We start from the raw sequence: 27,156 nt of genomic DNA, 5'->3' as shown, positions 1-27,156 counted from the left end.
ATTTGTAATGGGGAACTTCCCAGTATTAGCTCTTCAATTCAACCTCCCCATTGCCTTATTTTTACCCGCCATCTCGTAATTTAGATATGGAAGGTGTCTGGTCTCTTGTAAGGCGTCGGGCAGAGGGAGGGGGGCTGTTGATTGGCACGAGCACCCACGTAGCTTCAGTCAATTACCTACACAAAACAGGTACAGCGGATTAGAGATGGTTGATTGACTTTTTTCCCCTGGTGATATTCCCCCTGGAGTCTCTGACAAGGAAAATATAGTACATCCTGAGAGACCAACCGAGATGGGAAATGTTCAAACATCATGTGCCCCTCTTTTAGTTGCAAGGGATAGTATTGAAGCTAACAATGACGCTCGCTCTGGAAGCGTAATAGGAGCTCGAGTTCTGGCGCCAGTAGAACCCAAGGCTTTGGAGTATAATGTAAGTTCTTGGAACATCTCTGGGTTAGCTGGAAAAGCAAGGATCCGATCTGGATAGCTTTCATGAAATCCTTTTCGGTGATATGCCTGCAAGAGACCTGGCTGGTAGAGAATGACATATTTATAGAAGGTTATCAAAGTTTTTATGTACCAGCAGAGCCGTCACAAAGTGGCAGAGCTAAAGGGGGATTGGCTGTGTATATTGATTTAGCATTGTCCTGTACCGTCAAAGTGATACCTACCTGTTATGTTATGTTAAGTGCGACTTATAGAGCTCGCTGACACCGAAGCTTCCTGGCGCTGACAGACAGAACAGGTGAGGGGGGAGTATAGATGACAAAAACTAGCCAGAGATGGGGAAGAGGTGGGTTTTTAACATTTTCCTGAAGTTCAAGAGGGAAGGGGAGGATTTGATTGGGAGAGGGAGGAGGTTCCAAAGCACAGGGGCTAGGTAGGAGAAACGGCGGCCGCCGAATCTCTTAGTTTTACTCCTGGGGGTGATCAGCAGATTGCGGTGAGCTGATCGCAGATTGCGTGTGGGACAGTGAGGGTGAATGAGGGATTTTAGGAAGGCGGGACCAGGGCAGTGAAGTGCCTTGAAGGTGAGACATGCCACCTTAAAGGCGGCCCTTCGATCGACTGGGAGCCAGTGAAGGCTCATGAGCAGAGGCTTGGCTGATTGCCATCTGGGGGTTCCATGAATCAAGCGGGCCGCTTGGTTCTGGACAACTTGAAGACGTTGTATCAGAAATTGCGGCAGACCGTGGTAGATGGCATTAGAAAAATCCAAACGGGAAAGTACCAGCGAGATAACGATTTGAGTAAGTGCCGCTGGGGGGAGAAGGCAGCGAACTTTGCGGATCCTCCGAAGTTGGTACATACAGGAGGAAACCACCGCTCCAACTTGAGCCCTGAGGGAGAGCTCGGTGTCAATGATGACACCCAGACTCTTTACTGTTTTTACTGGGGTAGGGGGGGAGCCGAACTCTGGAGGCCAGAACTGTGGGCCCCAGTAGGTGTGACTGAGCCCAGGGAGAAGGAGCTCAGTTTTACCGGGGTTCAACTTCAATTGGTTCTGGTTCATCCAGAGTTGGATGTGAAGCATGGCTCCATGGAAAGTTTTGATGGCATGTGGTGAGTTGAGAGAAAAAATGATTTGTAGATCGTCAGCATAATTGTAAGTGACGATGTCCCATTTCAAAAGTGTCTGAATAAGTGGCCGAAGATAAAGATTAAAATGGAGCGGGGAAAGGAAAGAGCCCTGGGGGACACCACAGGAGGTGGGGGTTTGTTTAGCAGTGTAGGGACCTAGGCGGACCGCTTGGGTTCTTCCCGTGAGAAAGGATTTGACACACTCAAGAGCAACGCCTTGGATGCCCGCCTGTTCGACACGGTGGAGAAGGATGTTATGATCCACCGTGTCGAACGCGGCAGACAAATCCAATAGGACGAGGGCTTGGGGGGTTCCCGCGTCCGCATTACTCCTGAGTGTATCGAGAACTGCCAAAATGACAGCTTCTGTGGAATGGGCAGGTCTGAAGCCGGCCTGAGTCTGCTCGAGATAACAGGAGGATTCTATGAAGCTTGACAGGCAGCGGGTGACATGGGCCTCCATAAGTTTGGAGAAGTAAGGGAGGAGGGAAATGGGGCGGTAGTTCAACGGCTCTGACATGTCAGCACCCGTTTTTTTTAGAAGGGGTACCAGGATGGCCTCCTTAAAGGAGCTAGGACAGATGCCACTGCTGAGCGATCTGTTAAGTAGGTGTAGAACACTATCTGGTAAGTTAAGGCAGATGCTCCGCAGGACAGATGGTGGACAACAGTCGTTCGGAGAGCCAGATTTCACGCGGGTGGTTAGTTCCGCCAAGGAGGTGGAATCTAGAGCAGGGAAGGAGGTGAAGGTCGAGGGATTGTTAAAGGAATTATCCGGTAGTGGTGATTGGGGAAGTGGGGGGATAGATTTTTTGATTATTGCAATTTTTTCTAAGAAGAAGGAGTTCAGGGTGTCACAGGCCTCCTGGGTGGGGGTCTGGGCTGGGAGGGTTCTGTCGTCTGTGGTTAGCTCATTCAAGACTCTGAACACCTCCTTAGATTTGTCGACTGCCAGGAAAACCTACTTGTAACACTGACTTCCAAGTATTGACGGTTAAAAGAATGAAGGAAATGTTATCCTTGATTAACTTTTATAACACTGTAAACCCAAAAGGGGACTGTAGGATTGCTGATCTGGGCAACTTTGTTAGGAACCATTGTGAGAGCCTCTCCTATCGAATCCTTATTATAGGGGACTTTAATGTAAGATCACTGTAATAGGATCATTGGGCTGTCACAGGATGACGGGCCTTCATTTTGAACATACTTACCGGGGTGATTTGTTGAACCAGCTCATAAATGAATTCGACTTAATCCCTGTCATGTCTCTGGTGGATGATTGTATGCTTCAATTGGTACCTACATATAAAGGCTACATGGGGGGGGATCTTATATTGATCATATCCTTCTCTCTAGTGGTCTCTGTACATCTATATTCGGTTTCAAAATTCAGGAGAACCAATACAGTGACCACAACCCAGTTTGCATTCTATTGGGTGGCAACCGTCTAAAACTACGGTAAGAAAGGTTAGATGGCGGGGCTCTTAAATGCACAGATGGAAGGCGATGCCTAAAGTGGGCCAAGGTGAACTCGGACCAACTATATGACAAGATTAATAATTTGTGTGTCACTGAGTTATCACTGTGTGTGTCCTCAGTTTCTTCCCCCCAAGATACTCTTCTAGCTTTTGATGGTATCGTATCTAAAGTAGGTGAAATGTTAACTGTACCATCCTCGGGCCCCGCTTGTAGCGACCCCAAGTGGTTTGATCACTCTTGCTCTAAGGCAAGCCGTGAATTAAAGGCAGCCCTGAAGATTAGCCCTAGGGACCCGATACTGATCAGGACATCACGCCTATTATATAAAAAGGCTCTGGCTAAGCGGAAGTCAGAAGTGAAAAATGATATCTGGCAAGATCTACTAGACCCCAAAATTCTTGGCAATAGCGAGAAATTCTGGGGTATTATTAACAAACCATTATTTGAGTCGCCGGGGGATACCTCAGTTGGCACTAATATATCAGAAGATGAGTGGGTATCCCATTTTAGTAAAATTTTTAACAGTGACATCGCACAGTTAGAATTTATGAGAGGCAATCGAGGAGTAAACCCACCACTTTTTACCATTAGTGAAGTTGAGAAGGGTATCACAGAATTGTCAAGTAATAAAGCACCAGGCCCTGATGGATTACCCCCGGACCTTTTTAAATCAAGGGCATCTTTGTGGGAGCCTGTTCTCACCGCTGTGCTTAATGCAGCGGCAGAACATGGCTGCCCAAGGTCGTGGGGGGCCTCCACGATAGTGCCAGTATTTAAAAAGGGGGACCTGAATAGCACCTCTTGTTATAGGCCAATATCTTTAATAGACTCTGTGGTCAAAGTAGTGGTTGGAGTAATTCTGAATAGATTAACAGCCTGGGCGGAAGAGCATGACATTTCTCCAATTCAATATGGCTTCCGGCCCGGTCATTCCACAATCGCACAGTGTCTTAACTTATATTTGGTCTTAGGAAAATACACCTTAGCACGCTAGGGTACCATCCACATGGCATTCATGGAACTCTCCTCAGCTTTCGATTGTGTTAATCGGGCCAAGCTCTGGGAGGCCATGGGCAACATGGGTGTGGAGCAAAATCTCGTTAACCTGTTGGCGGACCTGCATTAGGATACCAGGGCTAATGTAAGGTATTCGCAGGATCTTAGGGTGTCCAGGGACTTTGGTGTACACCGTGGAGTCAGGCAGGGCTGTGTATTGGCACCGTTCCTTTTTAGCTTACATATTAACAATTTGGAGGAGTCTTTATTAGATACTGGCGCTGATTACCCTTATGTTGGGCGCAAGGGGTTACCTGTTTTATTATACGCGGATGACGCCGTCTTGGTGGCTAGGACCGCAAGAGGACTCCAAACTTTACTTGAAGTTTTTTACAGCTTTATGAAATCACGTGATTTATTTATTAATAATACAAAATCCTTTGTAATGCAGGTAGGGCAACATAATATTAAGCCGTTCATTCCGGGTTAATAAGGAGAAGATCCCTACTACAAAAACCTTCTCATATTTGGGCGTCCTTTTTGATAACCAGCTGAAATGGGGCCCTGCAGTTCAGAGGAAAAGGGGAGAGATAACCCAGGCAAATGCGGCCATCTTTAACTATGCCAGGAAAATGGGCAAACGTCCAATTGCTGCATTGTTAAAGATCTACCAGGTAAGAGTGTGGCGATAGGCTGTTATGGAAGTGAACTCTGGGGATATGTGGCAGTTAATGACCTGGTGGTGGCAGAAAATAACTTTTTGAAAGAGCTGTTGGGGGTCCCGAGGGGAACTTCCAACTTAATAGTGCATGAAGAATCGAAATTTGCCTAGCATAGTAACAGTAAGTTTTAATTCTATTAAGGACACGGAGGCGAGGATTATGCTTCAGATTATGCTTTTCTCTCTCCGCTGTTTATTCAAAAGTCACCGCATAGCAGCCAGAAAAGCAATAAACATGAAAAAAGATATCACATAATACCCAACATCGGGTAAATAAGATCAACAGAAAAAATCAGAACATATTCAGGGAACTCCATATCCCATCAGTCCATGTACATAGTCCTTCTACAGTGTCCATAATCCTTAAGGTAGTCCGTCCATCTTGTGGTCTCCTCCTCTTTCTTTGCGCAAGACACGCCACCTCATCCGCGGTCTTGCTTTGCGCCATCATTGCCGAGCAGGTAGAACACAACAGCGTGAGCGTTGCCCATTCCGCCAGAGGAAAAAGACCAATCTTTAAGAAACACCACTTGTCAGTACCATAAGTCTAGAAGATCTAATTTAATGGTTAACAGATTACTTACAGTCATACGGGGAGGGATTTCCGCAGGAAGCATGGGTGGGATAATCCTCGCCTCCGTGTCCTTAATAGAATTGAAACTTACCGTTACTATGCTAGGCAAATTTCGATTCTATGTCAGGACCGGAGGCTTCAGATTATGCTTGTTCAAAGCTGATTAACCACCAAACTTGCAATCCGCCACAGGCTTAAAATAAAACCGCTTGAAAGTGGAGTCCAAGGACCAGTCCGCCGCACGCATCAGGTCCTCCAGACGTGCTCCTAAGGAGAAAGCCTTCGAGGCCATGGCACCTCTAGCTGAATGAGCTCCAAATTGTTTAGTATCAATGCCAGCTTCTTGGAGCACCCACCGCACCCAACGGGCGATAGTGGGGGAAGACACCGCCTTATGCAGTTTTCGCAGAGCAATTAAAAGTTGCCTCTTACCCGGGGGGCGAAGTTCCAGCGTGACGTCTTCGTACGTCTTTAAACACTGCACCACACAGAGTTTGGGAATGTCCACGAAGGCCGATTACGAGATGGATCTCGTAGCGGACTTCGTACGGCGTCCCACCGTAAACGTAACCCCCTCGGGGGAAAACATCTGTGCAGGGATATCCAAGGCACGCACATCAGAAACCCGGCGACAAGACACTAGACACAAAAGCATAGCCAACTTTGCCGACAACTCTTTCAGCGAAAGGTAGCGATTGTGCTGCCAGGAAAGGAAAAGGTTCAAAACCACATTCACGTCCCACAAGACTGAATATCTCGGCTCCGGGGGTAAAGAAAGACGTACACCCCGAAGAAGCCTGCAAATCAAAGGATGCTCCCCGACAGGGGCCCCATCCGGTGGCTCGTGCGCTGCCGAGATCGCCGAACGCATTGCGTTAATGGTCCTGTAGGCCAGCCCATCCGCCGCCAGCTCCGCTAGGAAGTTCAAGATGGGAACGACACCTGCGACCAGGGGATCCAGGTCCCGTCGAAGACACCAACAAATCCACCTGGACCAAGCCGAGCGGTACCTCTTTGTTGTACTGTCGGCCCACGCCTTAGACAGGAAGGACTCAGCCAAGCCCGAAAGTCCTGGGAGGGACCAGCATCTCCTGAAAGCCGCCACGCCATGAGGTGGAGAGAACCCTTCATGATGAGGTGATGAGGCTCCCCGTCTGGATTGAGAAGGAGACGAGGAAACCGGGGGAGTAGGATTGGAGAATCCCAAGAAAGTTCCAGAAGAAGCGGAAACCAAACTTGCGACCTCCACCAGGGCGTCACCATCACCACGTCCGCCTTCTGGCGGCGCAGATGGGCCGCCGACCTCACCACCATCGAGAACGGGGGAAAAGCTTAAGGCTGTTCCCGGCTCCAATCTTGGAGGAATGCATCTGTCGCCTCCGCCAGAGGATCCGGTCTCCAACTGAAAAACCTCGGCAACTGGAAGTCGAGACGGGACGTGAACAGGTCCACCGAGAACGGGCCCCACATGGTTTCCAACCAGTGAAACACCCGTGCGTCCAGCTTCCGTAGACTCTAATCTCGCAGGTACCTCGAGTGCCAATCCGCCACCTGATTGGCTTGGCCCGGGAGGTACTCATCCGTCACCGAAATCTGATGGGCTAGGCAGTTATCCCAAAAATCTTTCGCCAGGTTTGCTAACGCCCGCGACCGAGGGCCGCCCAGGTGGTTGATATAGCGGACCGCCGATATGTTGTCCATCCGTAAAAGAACACAGGACTTCGCCGAGTCCTTGGTCCAACAACGGACCGCGAAAGAGCCCGCCAGGAACCAACCTGAAAATTGCTTGGCCGTTCCACGCCTCCATATGGGAGAGCCACCAGGACATTTCCCCTTTCACCTCCTCCGACAGAGGAACCGACTGCTCGTAAGTTAGGCCCCTTCTGAGGTGGTAAGCCTTGAGGCGTTGCAGGGCTCGATAATGAAGCGGCCCTGGAAAGATTGCCTGATTCGATGACGAGAGAAGCCCTACTACCCTGGCAATCTGACGGAGGGACGTGTGAGACTTGGCGATCGTCTGTCGAAGCACGTGCCGAATCTTGGCCATCTTCCGCGAGGGAAGGCTCAAAGACGCCTGCACCGAGTCCACCACGAACCCTAGGAACACCATCGTCTGGGAGGGTGTGAAGACAGACTTGTCCTTGTTGACAATGAAACCCAGACCCTGCAAGAGGGAAATCGTCTGGTTGAGTTGAAGCACTAGCTTGTTGGGACACTGGGCCATAAGCAGAATGTCGTCCAGGTAGACGATCATCCGGATTCCCTGACTCCGAAGGACTTACACTGCCAGGCGTAGCAACTTGGTGAAACACCAAGGGGCAGAGGAAAGTCCGAACGGAAGGGCCGTGAATTAAAAAATCTGGTCCCGCCAGAGAAACTGTAAGAATCGACGGTGAGGCGGGTGTATGGGAACCACCAGATAAGCGTCTTTGAGGTCCAGCCGGACCATCCAGTCGTTGGGCAAGAGCACATCTCTTAGGAGGTGGATACCCTCCATCTTGAAGTGGTTGTATACCAACCAGCCGTTGAATTCCCGAAGGTTTATAACAGGTCTCTTGCCCCCTTCTGTTTTTTCCACTAGGAATACATTGCTGAGGAAACCTGAGGGGTGTCTCGTTGATCGGCAAATGGCCCCTTTGCGTAACAGCTCTGAGACCTCTCCGTCGATCAACCGCCCATCTTCTTGCGGGAAAACAATTGGATGGGGGTGCTTTCGCCTGGAAAGGCTGATCGTAAAATTCTATATGGAAACCTCGCACGGTCGAAGAACCCATGCGTCCCCCGTGATGGCCCGCCAGGCCTCTGGGAAACAAGCCAACCGCCCCCCTAGGAGTACCTGATCGGGATGGATTACACTCACCGTGGGAACTATTGTTTCCAGCGTCGTTCCGGAAGCCACCTCTGCCATGAAAACGTTGGTTCTTGGTGGGGTAAAAGTTGGTATTGTTGGCCGAGGAGTTGTACTGGCCTCTGCCGGAGCCTTGTTCCCTATCGGGTTGGTTCTGTCCGCCACGGCCGGTCGTGAGGCCCCTACCACGACCGGCCCCCCTAGAAAAATGCTGTTGGAACACCCTTTTGATGGTGGACTGGGCTTTGTTCAGGGAGGAAAAGGTGGAAACAAACTTCCCCAGTTCTTTTATACACGGGTCGCCTTGCGCCACCGCTCCCGCCTCTGAAGAGGCCAGATCCCTCAACTTGGGATCAAGTTTGATGAGGAGCGAGCGCCGGCGTTCAGTGGAGAGCGCGCAGTTGGCGTTGCCTAAGAAAATGATTGCCTTCTGCGCCCATTTAGACAACACGTCAGGGGCTATTGTAAAGCCAGACGCCTTGGCCTCCTCTGCCATATCCAGGATCTTCGTCAGGGGGCCTATGGTATCCAAAAGTTTATCCTGGCATGACCGCCAGGAGCGGTCGATACCCTTGCGGGGGTCCTTCACAAACTTGACCATAAAGGTGGCCATCTTTCCGTCTAGTTCGGGAGTCAATGCCACCTTCCCCTCGAGTGTCGGACGCGGACATTCTCCCCTCAGGCAACTACGTGCCTCCTTCTCCAGAGGCTTGCGGAGGCGCCCCGCCACGAACCTCGCGACCTTGTCGCCCGGCGTCCAGACAGCCGACCTCGCAGGGATGATATCGTCCGGGTCCAGCATACCTGAGGCGGAGTACCGGACGGGCGCCAAGACTGCACTGAGTCCTCCTCGTCGTCGGTGTCCGCAGTGGAGAGCCCTCCCGGAGAGGAAGGGGCTGTCCCCTTATGCACCGAAGGGCCCGGGGTCGGGAGTGACGCCGTGGCAGGGTCGGTTGCCTTAGCCAGAAACGCATCCCTAAGGCGTTCGAAGGCGTCCTTATCCACATCCGGCTCACCCCCCGAGCCACCGTCCCTACAGGCCTTTTTGGGTGCTGGCGGGTGACCCTCCCCAGGGGACTGGGAACCCGCAGGGGCACTCCCGGGTGCAGGAGCCAGTTTTGCGCACTCCTCCGCAATCCGAGCCGAGAGGCGATCCTCCATGGGCCCCACTATCTCCTGCACGCACCTGTAGATAGACTGATCCACTGCGCCATAAAATTCATCATCCCCCAAATACTGGTGGGTTTCCTCCTCCTCAACGTAATACCCTTCCGCCATACTGCCTATTTGCTAAGTCGCGGAAAAGGCGGAAAGTTCCAACTGGCACTAGGGACCAGGGGTATGGGCCAACCGGAGGTTAGCAAAGGCTTTTGTCACCCCTGCGCGTTAACTAAGAGTAAACGCTGGCAAGCGGGCTAACTGCCCGACGTGCTGAAAAAATTACAGCCCGAAGGCGCCAAACGCGGTAATCCGCTAGGTACAGACCCGTTAAGGTCGTAGATCAAATTGGGGCAATACAACCCAACAGGGCGTCAAGGTGAGGCGGCAGAGTAAGGCTCCGGCGTGGCTCTCCTCCTCGGCGCGGCTCCCGTCTAACGGGGAACCACACTGAGGAGGGGAGAGGCCCGACGCCTCCCTCTAGCGGCGAGGAGGTAACACCGCAACTCTCGGGGACAGTCGCGTCAGGGGCGAAACGTCCCCGCGACTAATTACCAGGGCTCTAAAAGATAAACGTGCACAAATATATCAATCAAAAGCCCCGAAGCCCAACTACAAATATATATAGTGCCTAAAACCCAAAACACCCCCACATTGCAATAACGAGAGAGAGCATAGGAAAAAGCACTTAACTGGCAGCGAAGCAGCGAAGAAAGAAGAGGAGACCACAAGATGGACGGACTACCTTAAGGATTATGGACACTGTAGAAGGACTATGTACGTGGACTGATGGGATATGGAGTTCCCTGAATATGTTCTGATTTTTTCTGTTGATCTTATTTACCCGATGTTGGGTATTATGTGATATCTTTTTTCACGTTTATTGCTTTTCTGGCTGCTATGCAGTGACTTTTGAATAAACAGCGGAGAGAGAAAAGCATAATCTGAAGCATAATCTGAAGCCTCCGGTCCTGACATAAAATCTGGTTCCCCCTTTCTAAGTGATACCATAGCACTACGACCACTAATTTGCTGGTTAAAATGATGGCTAAATAAAGGCCTGCCCTTAAATCACCTACTCCTGAGAGAAGCCTTATCCTGGGAAAATATGCTTAAAATCCCGTGGCTAAAGTATTTGAAAGACTGTTTTTTTCGGTATGGGGCGTCCAGAGCTCTTTTCAAGGCCAGATTCTATTAGGGCTGTTGACGTAGAGTTTGTGAGGAAAACTTTTTCCCTCTCACAATACTTGTCTCTTGAAGAGGTGGAATTAAATAAATGTAGTGTCCGGAAATATGTCATTTTGAAAACTACACAACATATGGAACCTTATTTATCCTGGCCGATGTCGGGCTTTGATAGTTATTTGTTAATTAGGTTCCGACTGGACCTCTTCCACCTATTGTTAGCCGTCCCAAAGGGCTGCCACCGAGGCCAAGTGCTACCGCCCTGCGGCTGCGACAATGAGTCTCCGCAGGATTTGATGCATTTTTTATTTATTTGTTCTTTTTATGATTTACCTCTGAGGTTTTATCATAAGCCCATCCTTAAATAACTGAACTTTACCCAGGTTAGACCTGCACTCTGTTATCTGCAACTGCTAAATCACGAAAGCACTTTATTTGTAATTGGCTTTTTAAAATCAGCCCTAAAATTTAGAAATAGCATGGAGGGCTAGTTGCTAGTACTGCTGTTATTACTTTTCTCGCCGAACTGTGATTGTTATTTTTAAACATGTGTTTTTAGTTTTTTCATGTTTTATTGTGTATTTTATCAAATAAGCTTTTATGGTTGTTTCTGTTTGAATAACCGAATAAAGTTTTTGACTTGACTTGACCGAGTGTGTTCATCAAATGCTTAACACTGTCCTCTGATACTGCCTTACTGCTGGACCAAGCTACCACTTTAGAGAGTAAGGTTCTATCTAACTTCAACCTCTGCCAAACCTCTGGAGACCCTTGTACTCTATACACACTGTTCCTCACTTTGGTGCGGTATATATAGAGCCAGTTTCTTACAGAGGGTATCCCCAAAGGCTACCTGATCCTTATTTGGGGTGTAGATGCTTCCAATGAGCATTGTCTGAAGGTCGAGGCGGCCCTCGAGGAGCACATACCCACCCTCTTTATCATTAGTTGTGCCTACTTCTTGAACAGGAACTCCGGGCCAAACACACAGCATGGCGCCTTGTGCATATGCAAGTAAGTAGTGGCTTGAATAAGGCCCCTCTAACGTCTGCGCAAGCGCTCCTGTTTCTCCCCTTGTGGTGTGAGTCTCCTGTAAAAGGATCATCTGTGCCTGTTGGCGTTTGACATATGAAAAGACCGCATAGCACTTTCTGGCAGTGCACATTCCTTGGATATTTAAGTTAAGAAAGCGAATATCAGCTATGGGAGCCATCGCACTAAGAGGGAGCAGTATGCGAGGAAGGGACCACCAAGGGCAAGCTCCAAACCAACAGGCCACATAGCCCACGCCTCATGGGATATATGAAACCCATCCCCTAAGGCCAATTGTGCATGTAAGGGGAAGGAAATAAGGGATATTGTGACAAATAAGAAAAAAATGCTGAGTGCCTACCACAACTGACAAGACGTTTGATGCAAGTTACAACCATCAATTGTACATTTGCAGACTGCCTTATATGCATAAACAATATATGTAAAGTGGGCTTTTGGTCCGGCCTGTCTTAACTGTACTGGTGAGGCTTTGTCAGTCACGTGTTGTCTAAGCCCAATGGGGTGTTCATTGTTCATCTAATGCTAATGGCTATTTTGACATATCCTTCTTCTTTCTTCCTTCATTGCATGGCTTTCATTGAGCTTCAGGAACTGCTTTACAACCACAGCCCTCGGTTGATTTCTGCTGGCACCTTCCTCTGTGCCTCACTGTAATGTGCTAACCCTGCATGCATTAGCACATTAAACACAGACCTATTGGCTTTTCCAATACTGATTTTGTTTGCATTTTAACAATTACCTGAAGACTTTTGCATAGGCATACAAATTGAATTGAATTGATATTTTATTTCAATAATTATGTATTAAAGTTTATTCTAAATTGTTGTCTTAGCACTTCTAAAGTATCTTGTTTTATGAATGACCACATTTTTACTAAATAAATACATTAAAAAAAGTCTACATTTAAGGTATTTTGAAGTCACATTGGTTGTGAAACAGTTAATATTCCTTTATAATGTTCTTCCTTTGCTACTTTTTTGTGCAGGTTACGCAAAGCTACCATTCAAATGGTTTGACTACCTAAGGGAAACAGGCTCAATAGCAGCACCAGTGAAGTTATTTACTAAGGTATTGTAAAATACATGTTATAAAATTGGTATTAGCTAAATAACTTATGCAAATTATATATGTGCATATTTTGGCAGTATGAAATCTTTTCTATACTATCATGCTTTTCAGTTCTGCTAAGTAGTTGATATATGGGTTTGTGGTAGTACTTATAATTCTCTGTTGAGCAGTGATCCAGGTGGATTCATTTCACTCACTATGATGTAGTCTGTAAGCCCACAATACCCCTGAATGTGAACTCTATCTTAGATTATTATTTTCTGCTCTTGGGTTTGGAAGTGTACTGGCTGAGCTACCAAAATAACAGGACATTTTGTCCACTATTTTGATAGCGACTTCAAGGTTTGGTTTGGCAGACAACATCGTTGAATCGAAGGAACAGGTTGTTGACAGTTAAGCTTTTACTGGGTCAGGTAATGTGTGCAGATAGGGTAATCATTCTGGAACCTTTTACATGCCATTTTAGATAATACACATTCTGCCTTAACTGCAACTCAAAATGCGCTATAAATGGCAAACATCTAGTATGTATGGTATGCCTCCCAAGAGACCATAAGCCAGAGGATTGTAATGCCTGCTCTTTTTCATGCTAAAGACTCTCATGCATAGAAGAAAAATGAATCCTGACACACTAGGTTAATCTTGATTATGCAGAATTATTGTAAGAAAGGCAGAGAGAATATTTCCCATCCATGGACGATATGTTTTAATCGTTGGAAGAAGACATTTCAGAGGAGGCTGTGGGGTAAAGTTATGGGGATTCTGACGTTAAGATTGTTTTGAGCGAAACCAAAAGTGCATTGCCAAACTGCAAGGACTGCTACAGTGCTCCTAATAATACATACAAGAGGATGGTGAAGAAACAAAGTCAAAAGTTGTCTAAAAGGAACCCCATGTCTAAGACGTTTATAAGAAACATCCTTCCAGATGTTAAGATCCAAAATACTTGACCGACATCTGAAAGTTGAGGTTGAAAAAACAGGGAGGAATTTTTGGACTCTACCTCGGAGCATGATCGAAGCCAAAATCATAGAAACATATTTTCACATTCACCTCAGAGTACTTTGAACTCAGAATACCAAAATATAAATCTACCAAATCATATTTAGAGCCTGATTGAGCCTGGGAATGAAGGGAAAGATTGATTAATTTCAGAAGACATAAAAATATCAGCCCCTCGACATAGTCGCCATCTTCTGTCGGAAGTATCAGCGACAAGGCGAAAAGTTACCAAGCTGAGAAGGCTGCACATTCATTGTGCTTTTCACACAGAAGACCCTACCAGAGAGTGGCTAATCATATCCACCTTGTTGCTGACTCTTCAGACAAGATTCCAACCTAGAAAGTGGACTTTTGGTGTGGTAAGCCTTATACCACCGCCCTCTCGATTTGTACCTTTGATGAAACAACCATTACAGGCTTCCATGTTGGGAGACCTGATGTATGTTTTTTTTGGACACAAACCATTCACCAGTAATGCATTCTTAATGTGTGTGAACATATACCATTCCTTGGCCTTGGCTGTCCTCTGCTGTTTTTAGTCCTGAGAAAGACCCGCTTTCACGCGCTTTCATTCATGCATACGTCCGGGTCGCTGTACGTTGACTTGATGTGCCCTGGGTCTCTGCCAATCATGTACCCAGGGCCTGTGTTCTTCTCCAAAACTGTACCTTTGTATCCCCAATTGGCACCTCACTGGCCACATGTAAGTCCATTGTAAAAAGTACCATGGGTACAAAGGGCACTGTGACCCAGGATGGCCTCAAAGGGCTGCTGCACATATTGTGCCACCCTTAGAGGTCCTGTTCCTTAAGACACACACTGCCATTTCAGGCTGTGTGTTTGGGTTCAGAGAAAAGTGAAGAGTCGACATGGCACACATACCTGCGTGCCATGCCTGCAACCCTCTGCATATGGAATAGGTTAGACCCCCACTATAACTGGGTGCACTTTATCACTAGTGAGAGTACAGTTGCATGAGCACTGTTCTCCTACAGTGTCTAAGTCCATTTTTAGACATTGTAAGTGCAGTAACTCCATAAAGAGTATATGATCTGGGAGTTTGTCATTATGTACTCCACTGCACCATAATGGCTTTACTGAATTCTGGGAAGTTTGGTAGCAAAAGTCTCAGCATAATAAAACCACTCTAATGCCAGTGTGGGATTTATTAAACAATGCACTCCGAGGGCATCCAAAAGTGTGTTGATTTTCCTACTGGTAAATATCAGTCTGCTACTACGAGGCTGGTTTTTGGACCCTTGGGATTGGAGCCTTTGCTCCCTAAGCCCAGAAACAAAGCCTTTGCTGGGCGGAGCTGTTCACACCTTCCTCCGGTCCGGAAGATCCATCTGTGGCAGGGGAGCTTCAATGGTCTTGCTGCTTTTGCAAAGCGACCACATGCCTCTTCTGCTATCAGGAGCAGGCCCACTTCCTGTCCCACCGCTTTTCGGCGGAAAAATTAAAATAGTCCAGTAAGTGTGCCCACCTCTGCTAATCACACCCCGTAGGTGGGGGAGGCAAGGTGAAGCCCACACTTCAGTGCCTGACAACTTGCAGATGGCAGGCACTCTCAAATCATGATTCGTGATTGTGCCCACTCCCCCACGTGGAGTGAGCACACCAGTCAGTAGTCCATTGGCTACTTACCCAAGACCCCTAAAACTCACCCTAAATACATCATTTAGGGGGCAGCTCTGAACCAAGAAGGCAGATTCCCCCAAACTACGAAGAAGGATGAAAGAAGACACCCAACAGAAGAGACTGCAGAGAAGAACTGAGTTGACCCCAACCCTACTGGCCCGTCTGCAGTTTCTAGATATCCTACTCCAAAAGTCACCTTGTCCTGCAGCCAGCGACCTCCAGAACCCCTGGGAGGACTGACTGCCTTCAACAAAGACCAGAAACTCCAAGGAAAGACTCCGAGCCTGCTGAGGACAAAATAACCAGACGCCTGGAACCACCACTGCACCCGTCGCCTGTGGTCCGAGTCCAAGTGGCCCACTGGTCCAGGTTAGGCCCCCCAGTGCTCTAGAGTCTGAGTACACTGTGGGTTGACCCCTTCAGTAATCCCTGAGGTCGCCTGCAGCCTGTGCATGTAGACCCCTCCCCAACCGCAAGTGGCCCAGTAAGGTGAAATCTGACCTCAAAAGGCACCCCTGCATCCAGCGGGCCTGCGTACTGGAGGAGAGGACCTGAAGTGCACGTACATCCACTGCCCAGCTGTTGGTTCCTCCCAGAAGACTTCCTGGACTGAGTCTGCAGCTAAAAGCTAAACACCAAAACCTGCAAGCTCCATAGGATTGCACTAGCCAGGATGTCTGGGTCACCCCCCTGACCCAAAACAAGAAGTAAAGAGCTTGGGCGTGTGGCTCGATACAGACCTTTCGTTCACCACGCAAGCAAAAAAAGTAGCCAGGACGTGCTTCGGGCTCTTGAAATCATTGAGGAAGATCCTGCCCCTCCTGCCCCCCAACTCGCAAAAACTGCTAATTCGAAGCCTGATGCTTTCTAGGCTTGATTATAGCAATGTGATCTACCTGGGCGCCCCCGAAGCAACGATGAACAAGCTTCAGAGAATTCAGAACGTCGCCGCCCGGATTCTCACTAATACTCCTGCCAGAGACTCAGCCAAACCAGCACTAAAACTCCTTCACTGGCTCCCAATAAGGGAGCGGGTCAAATTTAAGGCCCTATGCCTAGCTCACAAACTGCTACAAAATCAAGGCCCCCCCTATTCTCAGAAAATTTATCAAACCCTATAAATCCTCTAGATCCCTCCGTTCGGACAAGGAGAATCTCATCATTACTCCCAGATTTAAGAAGGCACGTTCAGGCGGAAGACGCTTCTCAATTCACACCGCACGCCTTTGGAATGCACTCCCCCGCGACCTGAGAATCAAACCACACTATCTACGCTTCAGGAAGCGGCTGAAAACCCACCTCTTTCCCTAAAGAAACTTGCCCGTCCGGAACACCGAACTCCAGTTCCCCCCCTCCTCTCCCTTTCCCCCTACTCCCTTTCCCCCTATTCCGTTCCTGGCCCACTGACCTGTAGGGGTAGGGTTCTTAGCGCTGGGATACCTCCGGGTGACTACGCGCTCTATAAATTTTTTTTAATAATTAATAATAATAACTGGGCTCCTGACCCCTCCTAAGCACTCTGTACCTAGCCGCCCCTCCGCCGCTGGTGGTGGGGACTTAGAGCTGACCAGGTGCCCCCTTTGCCCTGAGCTTAACCCTTGAAGCTTTGCTCCCTCAACCCTGTGGCTTGCCCGATAGCAGCCACCAACCGACGGCCCTCTTGGATAACATTGGGTCCTCACTCTGCATCCGGCTGCCCTAGTGCCGCTGAGGGTGCTTTTTGAGTGCATCCTTGAACCTGTGGGAATCCTTGTTCTTATTCCAGAAACAAAACCCCAAAGATTTTGATTTGATTTAAATTTGTAAAGCGCAGCTGTCACTCTGGATTGAGCCTCCTGGCGATATGCAGAAGAGGCAAAGGTGAATGAGTAGGTATGAGAAATGATTCTATCTGATAGAGACATCTAGCCACAGATTCCTTAACTTAGAATATCCCCAGGCGTCAGAGTGGAACCAGATTTTTTTTGCAGCAGCAACTCTGCGCGCCGGGGGACGGCGCCACACGACCCCGCCCTGATGTCGTCCACGTACGTGACATCAGTGAGGTCATATAAGTACCTCCCGGCGTGCTGACGTCAGTTTCTTTCTTTTCCAAGTGCAATGCAGATCTGGAGTAAGCGGTTCCTCTGGCCTGTTTTCAGGCCCCTTTTGACTGGAACAGTGTGCAATGCCTTCCGGCTTTTAAAACGAGAACCTCCTGTTCGCGGCAAATGTCTGCGACGGACCACATCTTATCTAAATGTGATGTCTGGGCGAACACCACGACTCCACGGATTGCGACTCCTGCCAACACCTCAATCCGAAGTCCCGACAGGAGCACTGGATGTAGCTCCTTTCGGCTCGCCTAACCCGGTCGGAGTCATCTCGCCCTCTGGCCTCTTCATCGCCGGCCCCTCTGGCTTCCATTTGAGGCGTTGGTCGCCCTCTGGGGCCCGGAGACTTCGTTCGTCCCTTGGGTAAGTCGCGGCACATGTTGCCGAGGTCCTCAACCTCACTTCCCTCAGTTGTCCGGGGCACTAGTTCCAGGAACCCTCCGGACGTGCGCCCCCAGGAGTCGCCCCTCTCCTATCCGCCTTTTTCAGGCGTGAGGGCGACTCAGACCCAGATGGAGGCTTATGCCGCTCCCTGCATGCCTTCCTTGGGTCCTCTTCCGTTCCTTGGGGTGTCCTCGGGCCTCCGCTACTTACGGGGTCCCCGACTGACTCCCCTGTGGGTTCGCCCCCAGCGCCAAATAAGCCCTCCAGGGACTTCGGAGATATGGTGTCGTCAGGGTGTGACCTGGCTGGGTCCCCCTCTACGACCCATAGCACCCCTGCCGCGCCGCATAGTCCCATGGGGCTCCCTGTGGCGTCGCGGGTGGTTGCTGGTGCTCACAGCCTTGCTTCGGGCACACCTCGACCTTCCGGACGGGTGGCTGCCTGTTTGGAGCCGGGGTCGGTGGCGGTCCGCGCCTCAGACTCCCCTCCCTGACTCAGACTCCGCTCCTTACTTCGGAGGCGGAGCATTTTGTGGCTGAGGCTGAGTCGGCGCTGGTGCGGCGACGGAGGCTGGCCTCCCCGGCTCCGGCGCTGTTCCATTCTTCGGAAGTGGAGCTTGTCGTGGTGGACGTGGAGTCGGCGCCAGACAAGGCCTGTGCGATGTTTCTTAGAGTAGTCTCCTTGACCGCTCGTGTTCTGAACATGCAGCCCCCTTCGGTCCTCTTGCCTGTGTTCCCTCTGCTTGATGTCCTTGACCACGGGTCGGGAAATGTGGAGCCGCTTTTGTCCTTTGAAGCTTTTCTTTATGACGCCCTTTTGGACACCTGGGCTCGGCTGGCTTCTGGTGATCCGGTGGCTCGTTCTGTCTTGCACCGCATGATCCAGTTTGATTATTTGTTCACCCAGACGTGCAGGGGTTTGTTTTGCAAACTACCTTCCCTTCCTTGCCTCAGTTAATGCTTCCTCCCTCCCGGGAGTCCAGATGCCTTGAGTCGTGCGGTCGTAACATCTTCGCCTCCACTAGTGCTGCCCTTCGTTCACTGAATACAGTGTGTGTCCTCTGCAGAGTCTCTGCTTTCTGCCACCTCTGAAGGCGCTTGTAGGAAGGTACCTCCTGACTATGGTTGCCCCCAACTTTTTGCCCTGTGTTTTAGCTGGTTTTTGACATAGTCGACCTGGGATCCTGCCAATCAGGACCCCAGGCCTACGGCTCTCTCTGTAAAATGGATTCCATGTACCCTAGGTACATTTCCAATTGGTACTGGGCCACCCTATCAGACCCTGTAACTCAGGGCATGGGTGTACCCAGGGCTGCCAGGGGCTGAAGCATGTATTATGCCACCCCTGGCTGGCCTCCTAAATTTGACACAACTGGCTGCATGACAGCTGGGGCAAAGTCGTGTAAACACCCTTTGCTGTAGGTGTAGTATACCTATACCTAACCCTAAAATGGACACACAGATTCCTATCAGTCACTCCTATGGCAGGCCTTGACAATCCTGAAGGCAGAGTGCTTGGAATCGTGTGAGATGGTGCTCTGGCATGAGCTGAGCCTGTCTGCAGCTTGCGGAACCAAATCCTAATAGCTGTTCCATGATATCGCATACCATATACTCTTAAGTGCATTATAATCCTCGCGGTTAAATGCTAACTTTGGTATTGCTTTATCAAAACATGTCGAGTAAGGTGTCATACGAATTGGAATACTAACCCCTCGCCAATTCTGGCGACGGGGTTAGCATTCCACCCTTCTAGAGGGACACAACATGTATGTAACTGTGAACCCCGGTTAAAGTTAACTGAAGCCTCAGCTCCACAAAATGGATGCTGCCACCACAGACACGAGTCTGACCTCCTGCTGCTGGGAGTCCTTCCAGCGAGGGAGGCCTGGACAAAGGGTTTCCTGTCCGGGGCGGTGCTAGCACCGTCCCAGACATGGTTTTGTGTATCCTGGGTAGGCAGGGCTTTTCAGGAAGGTGACTGCTGAGTGGCACCCCGGTGCTCACTACGCATAGGCCGGTCAGAACCAGTTCCAGGGGCACACCAGCCCCAGCCCCTGGCCTGGGGAAAGTCCGGCATGGCAGAGGGGTGTAACCACCCCCCTCCTAGTCCCACCCATAGGCAGGACCTAGTCACCGGGTCAGCCCCCTTTTTTAGTATAAAGATGGGAGCGGGCCCCCTGTTCAAATTAGATCATCTTTGGAATCAAGACACGACTTTCTGCGAAAGGACATCAAGATTTCTTCTTCAAGATTCTCCCTTGTGGCTAAGGAGTAGTCACCCTGCATCAAGCGGGCACCATCCTAAGAACACTGCGGTCTGCTGCAAGTCCTTCTTCACGAATCCGACGACCCAGCTCGACGAGACCCGGCTTCCCTGGCACCTCTGACCTCTACTCACCTCTACAGCAAAGCTGAGAACTGTGAGTGCGACGAGACCTCGAGGGACCGACGATCGCCAAGACTGCACGACTTCTTTGCAACAAGCCCACCGAGTCTTCCACTGGTGAGTGCTTTGGGGTCCGAGAAGCCCCAACCCTGAGCAGCTCCAGCACCGAAGATCAGCCCTCCAGCATCTCCACGATCTGCGTGGGGCCCTTCTGCTTTTGCCTGCTCACCGCGCTGTGTGGCTACTAGCCGGCTGGCTTGTGGCCTTCTTCACGACGCCCGACGACATCACTGCTGCTGGTCTGGTTGCTCCAGACTGGCCCTTGCTTCCTTCTTCAAGAGAGGCACCCCGGACCCTCCTGGTCCACTCCAGACGCCATTTTAGGTCCACCGCGTGGGCTTGAATTTGCCAAGGCTTTGTTGCCCAATCCTGGGTCCAACGACGCCGACAGCTTCATCCATCGTGGGACAGATCGCTCCTCCATCCTGGTCGCCGACAACGCCTCCTGGTCCGTGAGATCTGCGGTCACAGCGTCACCCACTCACCTTGTCGAGGTGGCTACCATCCGGTGCCCTCCTGGTGCCCACTGACTACTGGCTAGTAGTCTCGAACTTGGTCCCCTCTGCTTTCAGGTGTCATCTTCCTTCGATCCAGGCTTGGATCCATCGAACTTTCTTCACTGGTCGCCTGCCAGCAACTTCTTTCTTCCAGGCTCCTGGTCAGTCTACGAGGATTCCCGACGTCTTTTGAGTCCTATGCAGCTGCAGCCCCTGGGCTAGGTAACTTCGGCATTTCGGTGCCCCAGCATAGCCTCACTATCCAAGGGTCAGAATCCACTTTCGTTTTCCTCCTACCAGGTCGGGTTCGCCCGAGAACACTAACTTTGCAATTCCTAGCTACCATAGACTTTGTCCCGCATCTCGCGTGATAGTGCACACACTGCACCCGAGTCCCCTGGGTCTCCTAGAAGTAATCTAACGATTCTATAGTCAAGTCCTAGCGATTCCAAAGCCTATTAGTACTGTACTTACCTGCTAGTAATTTCGCATTCCACTTTTCAAGTATATGGTTTTCCGTGCCCCTCGGGCATTTGTATATACTGTGCTAACTTAAGTATTTTTGTAAGAGTTTTGGTTTGTGCTTAGTACCCTGTCCTCATAAAGAGTACAGGGCTGTTGTGATTCTTAATAAATAACTGTTTATTTTCATAACACTTGTGTGGTGTCCTTTCACTTGGTGTTCAAGGGGTATATGTGGTATAACAGCTGGCTTAACACGCCCTCTCGAGTCTTTAGCCTTAGACTGCTCGTATCCACGCTACTAGGATAGCTGGTCTATAAGGTTGACTTACAACCAATCATCAATAAGGGTTGCTGGACTGATACATAGTGTTCACTAGAATAGTGAGCACTGCATATCAGGCCACCTTCTCACAGCGCTCACGGTGACCTCCTTTATCTTCTCAGGAACGGCCGTGGCCTTGCTGAATTTACGATGCGCTCAGCCTTGAATACTGCTGATTCCTTAGGCCGAGCTATGGCTGGATCGGTTGCCTAACTGCGCCATGCTTGGTTGGGGGATAGCGTCTTCCCGGAGAATATCCGAGAGCGCCTTGTTGATCTGCCTTTGGATGGGGCCCTATTTTTTTATGCCCATGCAGAATCGTCTGTTCAATGCCTCCTTGCGGGTTTCCGGCCTCCCCCATAAGTCTGTATTGAGCAGGTCTTCTTTTCACATGTTCTGGGGTGGTTACCTTCTTGTTTGGCATTCTTCAGATGTACTATACATTTTAGGCTGGCAGTAAGCCTACTGTGGTGTTTTTTCACAAATCATTTATGTTGGGCCTCTGACTGTGGGTTGCCCTAAGAGATATTCCCTGTTGTTTGGGGGTGTGACGTACTCCAAGTGGGGTACTTGTATGCTATTGTATAGCTCTGCTATCTGTCAAATGGTCCAAGAGATCCTTTTGGGCTGTACGTCCACTGGCGCTTTTATCTTACCGTTTTACGGTGTTTAATGTTGTGACTTTCGGTGCTATCTCGTTTACGCCGTTAGTTACATTATCTATGTGCTCATTCTCCTCCCTTAGAGGCTTTCACTGTATTTATCACGCTTAAAATGCGCGTCCTTCCTGCCATGAGTGCACTAAGTGAGTTCCTCCTATGGCACCCGTGTGGCGTGGTCGTGGATCATTCCACCCCCCCCCTTTTTGTATATATATATCTATATCTACGGGTTGCCCATGGATACCCTTTTTTAGGTCTTACACCTGCGATACAGTGCGAAAGCACTGTCGCAGCGAGACCTATTGCTGTTAGGTCTGCTTACAAGGAGCCAAAAAGGAGACAAGAGATGGGCACGCGCAGCATGCCGGAATCGGATCAGGTCGCGCGCGTGAACACGCGCTCCTATTCAGACATGCTGTTAACACTCACAATGGATCAGGACACGCACACAGACAGACACATGCGCACACACACACGCAGACACACACGCACACACACACGCAGACACATGCACACACACACGCGGACACACACACACGCAGACACACACGCAGACACACACGCAGACACATGCACACACACACACACGCGCGCGCACAGACCCCCTCCCTCCCCCACTCACCGGGCTACAGGCTCCGTCACATCACCTGGCACACGCTCTCTGCAAGAGGGCTCCATGCCTCCATCACAAGGACTACAACATGCAGGGCTCACTCAGCTCACGGGAGCCCGGACACTGCTGCGCGCTCCATGCCCCAGGCAAAGTTGCGTGCGTAAGGACTGCGTGTGTGTTCCTGTGAGGTCGCGCGCTGGTCCGACTTGGTGGGCGTCCCTTGTTTTAATAGTATTCGGTTGCCCTTGCATTTTGTACTTTCTCGTGGTTTGTGAGGTGCGGGCAGTGGCGCGAGTGCGTGCACTGCCCTGGTCGCGGTGAAAAAGAACCGTCAGGGAGAGCACCACTGCGCCGGATACAATAGCGGGCAGGAGGAGAGCCAACAATAGGAGTGGGCAGCGGCATGGAGGCGAGCTCAGGAGAGATGCGTGCCAGCGAGGAATCTGAAGGATGGCCCTTTCATGTGTTCTGGGAGGATGGATGGACAGAAGGCTCAGGATCTCACGATTTGGAATGTACCAGCACCTGTAGCGAGTATGGCAGTGCTCAGTAGACGATGGCGGCATTAACTCTGGATGGCCAAAGGCTGCATTGTAGGTCGGTGTGGGCGCTGGTGCCCCCGAAACGTTTGAGGACAATGTCTCCGGACATCATGTGATGAAGGTAAGCACAACAGCAAGGGTCCGGTTAAAAACGTAGGTCACGGGAGCACAGTGTAACCATGGGTTAATGCTTTGGCGTACCGGGTATAGTTGTTCGGGCGCTGGAAGAGTTGCTAGCGGTACAAAAGGGGGTGGTGATGGACGGAGCATCTGAATCAATCAAACACTCACACCCAGTCAAAAGATCTGGGTTTAATCCGTCACCGTTCTTTAGCCCACTCTGCCACCCCAGTTCAGACATGGCTATATGCAAATCAGTCTGACCCTGTGCCTCATGGGAACAGTCCAGCCCGAACTGCCAAGCCATGTCTTCCCTGGACCGGAAACAAGCTTCCGAGGACTGGTTTCTGGCATTCCAGCCGTCTTCAGCCTGGCTTGCTTGAATCCAGTGGCAAAGTGAGCAAGGGACTCACGTCTGAATATACCCTGCCACACTTATGGTGACCAAAAGCGGTACAAAAGGGGGTGGTGATGGACGGAGCATCTGAATCAAACACTCACACCCAGTCAAAAGATCTGGGTTTAATCCATCACCGTTCTTTAGCACACTCTGCCACAGGGTCAGACTGATTTGCATATGGCCATGTCTGAACTGGGGTGGCAGAGTGGGCTAAAGAACGGTGATGGATTAAACCCATATCTTTTGACTGGGTGTGAGTGTTTGATTGATTCAGATGCTCCGTCCATCACCACCTCCTTTTGTACTGGAAGAGTTGCTAGAGCATGAGATTTACCAGGAGGCTCTAGCTTTCAAACGAGGAGAATCCAGTTTGGCATTATTTAGGCCTCAACGCGGCAAAGAATGCTTATCTCGGCGCCCCTACCCTGTTTACTATTGGGCAGAAACGGTTATCACGAGGTGAGCACAGGCCGTTATTTGGTTAACAGTAATGGACCGCGTGGTGGGGGCGCATTACAGCCACGAATACAATCGCATCCGGGACGGGGCTGCAAGCGACCCATTGGTTTGTAGTGCTAAAAATATCGAAGACTGTGTGGCTTATACCTTTTCTTGATGTGGATCCGAAACTGCCTGAACAGCTGGCATTGATACATTAAGGGGGTCAGTGGGGACGGTCACAAATCGACTACTCAGTCACAGGCACTGGCTCCGCGCTTTGCGGACATGGTAGGGGTGGGCGCGGGAAAGCCTTGTGCAGAACGCAAGCAGCAACCGGAGGCATCAGAGCCCCTCACGGTACCCCATCCCCATGCGGAGCACCAATGGCTTGCTTTTTTTTTGTAAGGCCATTGATATAGCGCTTCATTGTGACCCGTAGTTAGGCGCTTGAACAATCGATGTTATTGGTATAGGTGGGATCTTGGGGCAGAGGAGGCTTGCTGCCGCGCCTCGCGTCATAGGTTGAGGTCAAGGAGAGCGCCTCGTGCGATCTACGACGGATTCCTTTGTCTGCCTGAGGCGCTGCGAGAATGAAAGGATTGGGACAGCAGTGTCTAGAACAGAGGTCTTCAATCTGTGGGGCGCGACCCCCATGGGGGTCGTGGAGTCCTTGAAAGGGGGTCGCAGAATCTGTCCGAGCGTGGCTTGCCTTAACCCTAAGTTCACCAAGGGGTGAAAAACATCAAAGCCTCATTAACACGCAGAAGGTCTTTTAAATACCTGTGAAGTACTCTGGTGCGGTTGTGAGTGTCCCTGGGAAGCTGTCTCAGCCCGGGCTGACACACGCGAGGCTTGGGGAGGGGGAGGGAGGCCGAAACCCTTTGAAATCGATATATATAATACATTTTAAATTTAGGATTCCTGAAATGAAAAGCTTAATGTTCTGTTTTTGTATAGCGTTAAAATGAGGGGAATACATTTGAGAGTTTACAGAAATCAAGGAAGGAGATATGTTGAGCTCTTTGAGTAAACAAATGTATTCCCCTCATTTTCACGCTGTAATTTAAAATGCATTATATATATCGAGTGTATGTTTATCCTTGTCATTTTTCATAAAAAAGGAAATTAATTACTTTTGAAAACACGTTTACCTATATACGTTACGTTCATTGATGTTTAAAGAAACATTTCAAGTTTAGTGATTTGAATGAGATTTCTATGGTAATTTTTGGATTAGTGTCAGTTACCAGTGGTGCTAGAAGATTAAAATTAATATCTAATGTAAGGTGTAGTTTGTAATACATTGACTCCACACCAAGCCAAGTTATTTCACAGCAGCGTGCAACTGCAAGCACCTTTTCTTTTGATGCACCTCTCAATGGGCTACAAAAAAATTCAGTGCCTTAAACAGAAAAGAGCAGCAGTTTGCTCAATAGACGTATGTACATTATTGTCGTTGTAATAATCCAGTTTTCTCAATTCTGGATTACAATTAAATATAAACGGCAATCTTATCTATAAAATGTAGAATGTATTTGTTTCTGTCATAGTTGGGCAAATAAATGCAGCCCAATAACAGGTTATTTAGAACAATTGTACTAATAAATGCGTATTCACAAGTATATTACTACAGTGCAGAGGCCAATATTAAGTTTATGGTAAAACTTTCATGATAAAAGCATTTCATACCGCGTCACAGATTGCTTGTAACATTTACTTTGCACAGGGAAACAACGCTCCAATAGTCAATACATCTCTTCAGTTTTCTTTTACCTACTTCAGAAATGTACCCCTTGCGTCCTGGTTTTGGTAAGATAAGCAGGGCTTTAAGTGGGCCAGTTCTCACCGGGGCCTCGAAACGGGTCTCTATCCGGCTCTGTTTTGTGCCCTGGCACAGGCAGTTCGTTTTTTTCCAGACTGCAGTGACAGCAGGCACACCGATGTGCGCTGCTCACACTGCTCACTTCTCACTATTGGAGAAGTTACGGCATGACGTCATGCCAGGTGAGAACATCGATGTGAGCAGCTCACACTGCTCACTTCTCACTATTGGGGAAGTTACGGCATGACGCCGTGCCAGGTGAGCATTGTAGGGGAAGGGAAAACCTTTAAAGAGAGTCATGGTCTCTATGGATTTCCCTTGTCTTTTCGAGACTCAGGAGCAGCAACATTGTTGTGGTGTTAACAGGGCTTTAAGTGGAAGTTTTTTCTATATTAAATACAACAAGCCAGAGTTGCTGCTTATTTATCTTATGCAACTAACAACCATTGACAAAGCCAATGGTCCTAACTTGTTGTAGGTATGATGTTACTTGTATTATATATCTGGATGCAATGACAAAAACAGAAAAATACAAGTTGGGTGGCACACTATGCTAAGCACAGATTTTTAGCTTGTGTTTTTAAGCCACACCCTTAATTACATTGGCCACAAGCCTTTGAGAGACCCCCCCCCTTCAGTTTTTTCATCCCACTTAAAGCTCTGGAAAGTTTTGTTAAAACCAGCACACATGATTAAAATACCATTGCATAAAACGTGTAAGCAGATTCTCTGACTCTCGCTCTTCCCCCATTGAACGCAATGAAGTGTGTAATTACTATTCTAACCCCACACGTTTTGATAGTAGGGTAGGGTACTTCTACTTTTGGTGCAGGAGATTGATAAACCATTTGCTATAGCTTGTAACTTGCATTACCATAAGGCAGAGGTCTTCAATCTGTGGGGCGCGACCCACAGGGGGTTCGTGGAGTCCTGGGAAGGGGGTCGCAGATTCCCCAGCTTCACTTGTCCCTGCAAAAAGACAGCCCTCCTACCCTGGGAAGGCTAATTTAGATCATTATCAGCTGCTTTGCCTGCCTGAAT

The 27,156-nt window shown here is 49.4% G+C and overlaps 1 protein-coding gene across 2 annotated transcripts in view; it reads left to right on the top strand.

The window, feature by feature from the left end:
* The window catches only part of MBTD1 (mbt domain containing 1), a 947,763-nt gene that overhangs the window by 401,662 nt on the left and 518,945 nt on the right, over positions 1 to 27,156 (top strand). For both annotated transcript variants that reach the window (XM_086930849.1, XM_086930850.1), the window contains exon 13: positions 12,581 to 12,663. In XM_086930849.1, the coding sequence (XP_086786975.1) occupies positions 12,581 to 12,663 (83 nt within the window). The remainder of the gene's footprint in view (positions 1 to 12,580; positions 12,664 to 27,156) is intronic.

Source organism: Lissotriton vulgaris, chromosome 7, assembly GCF_964263255.1.
Source record: "Lissotriton vulgaris chromosome 7, aLisVul1.2, whole genome shotgun sequence".
NCBI lineage: Eukaryota > Metazoa > Chordata > Amphibia > Caudata > Salamandridae > Lissotriton > Lissotriton vulgaris.
Note: the sequence above shows the minus strand (reverse complement) of the source record. Positions and strands in the feature narration are given on the sequence as shown.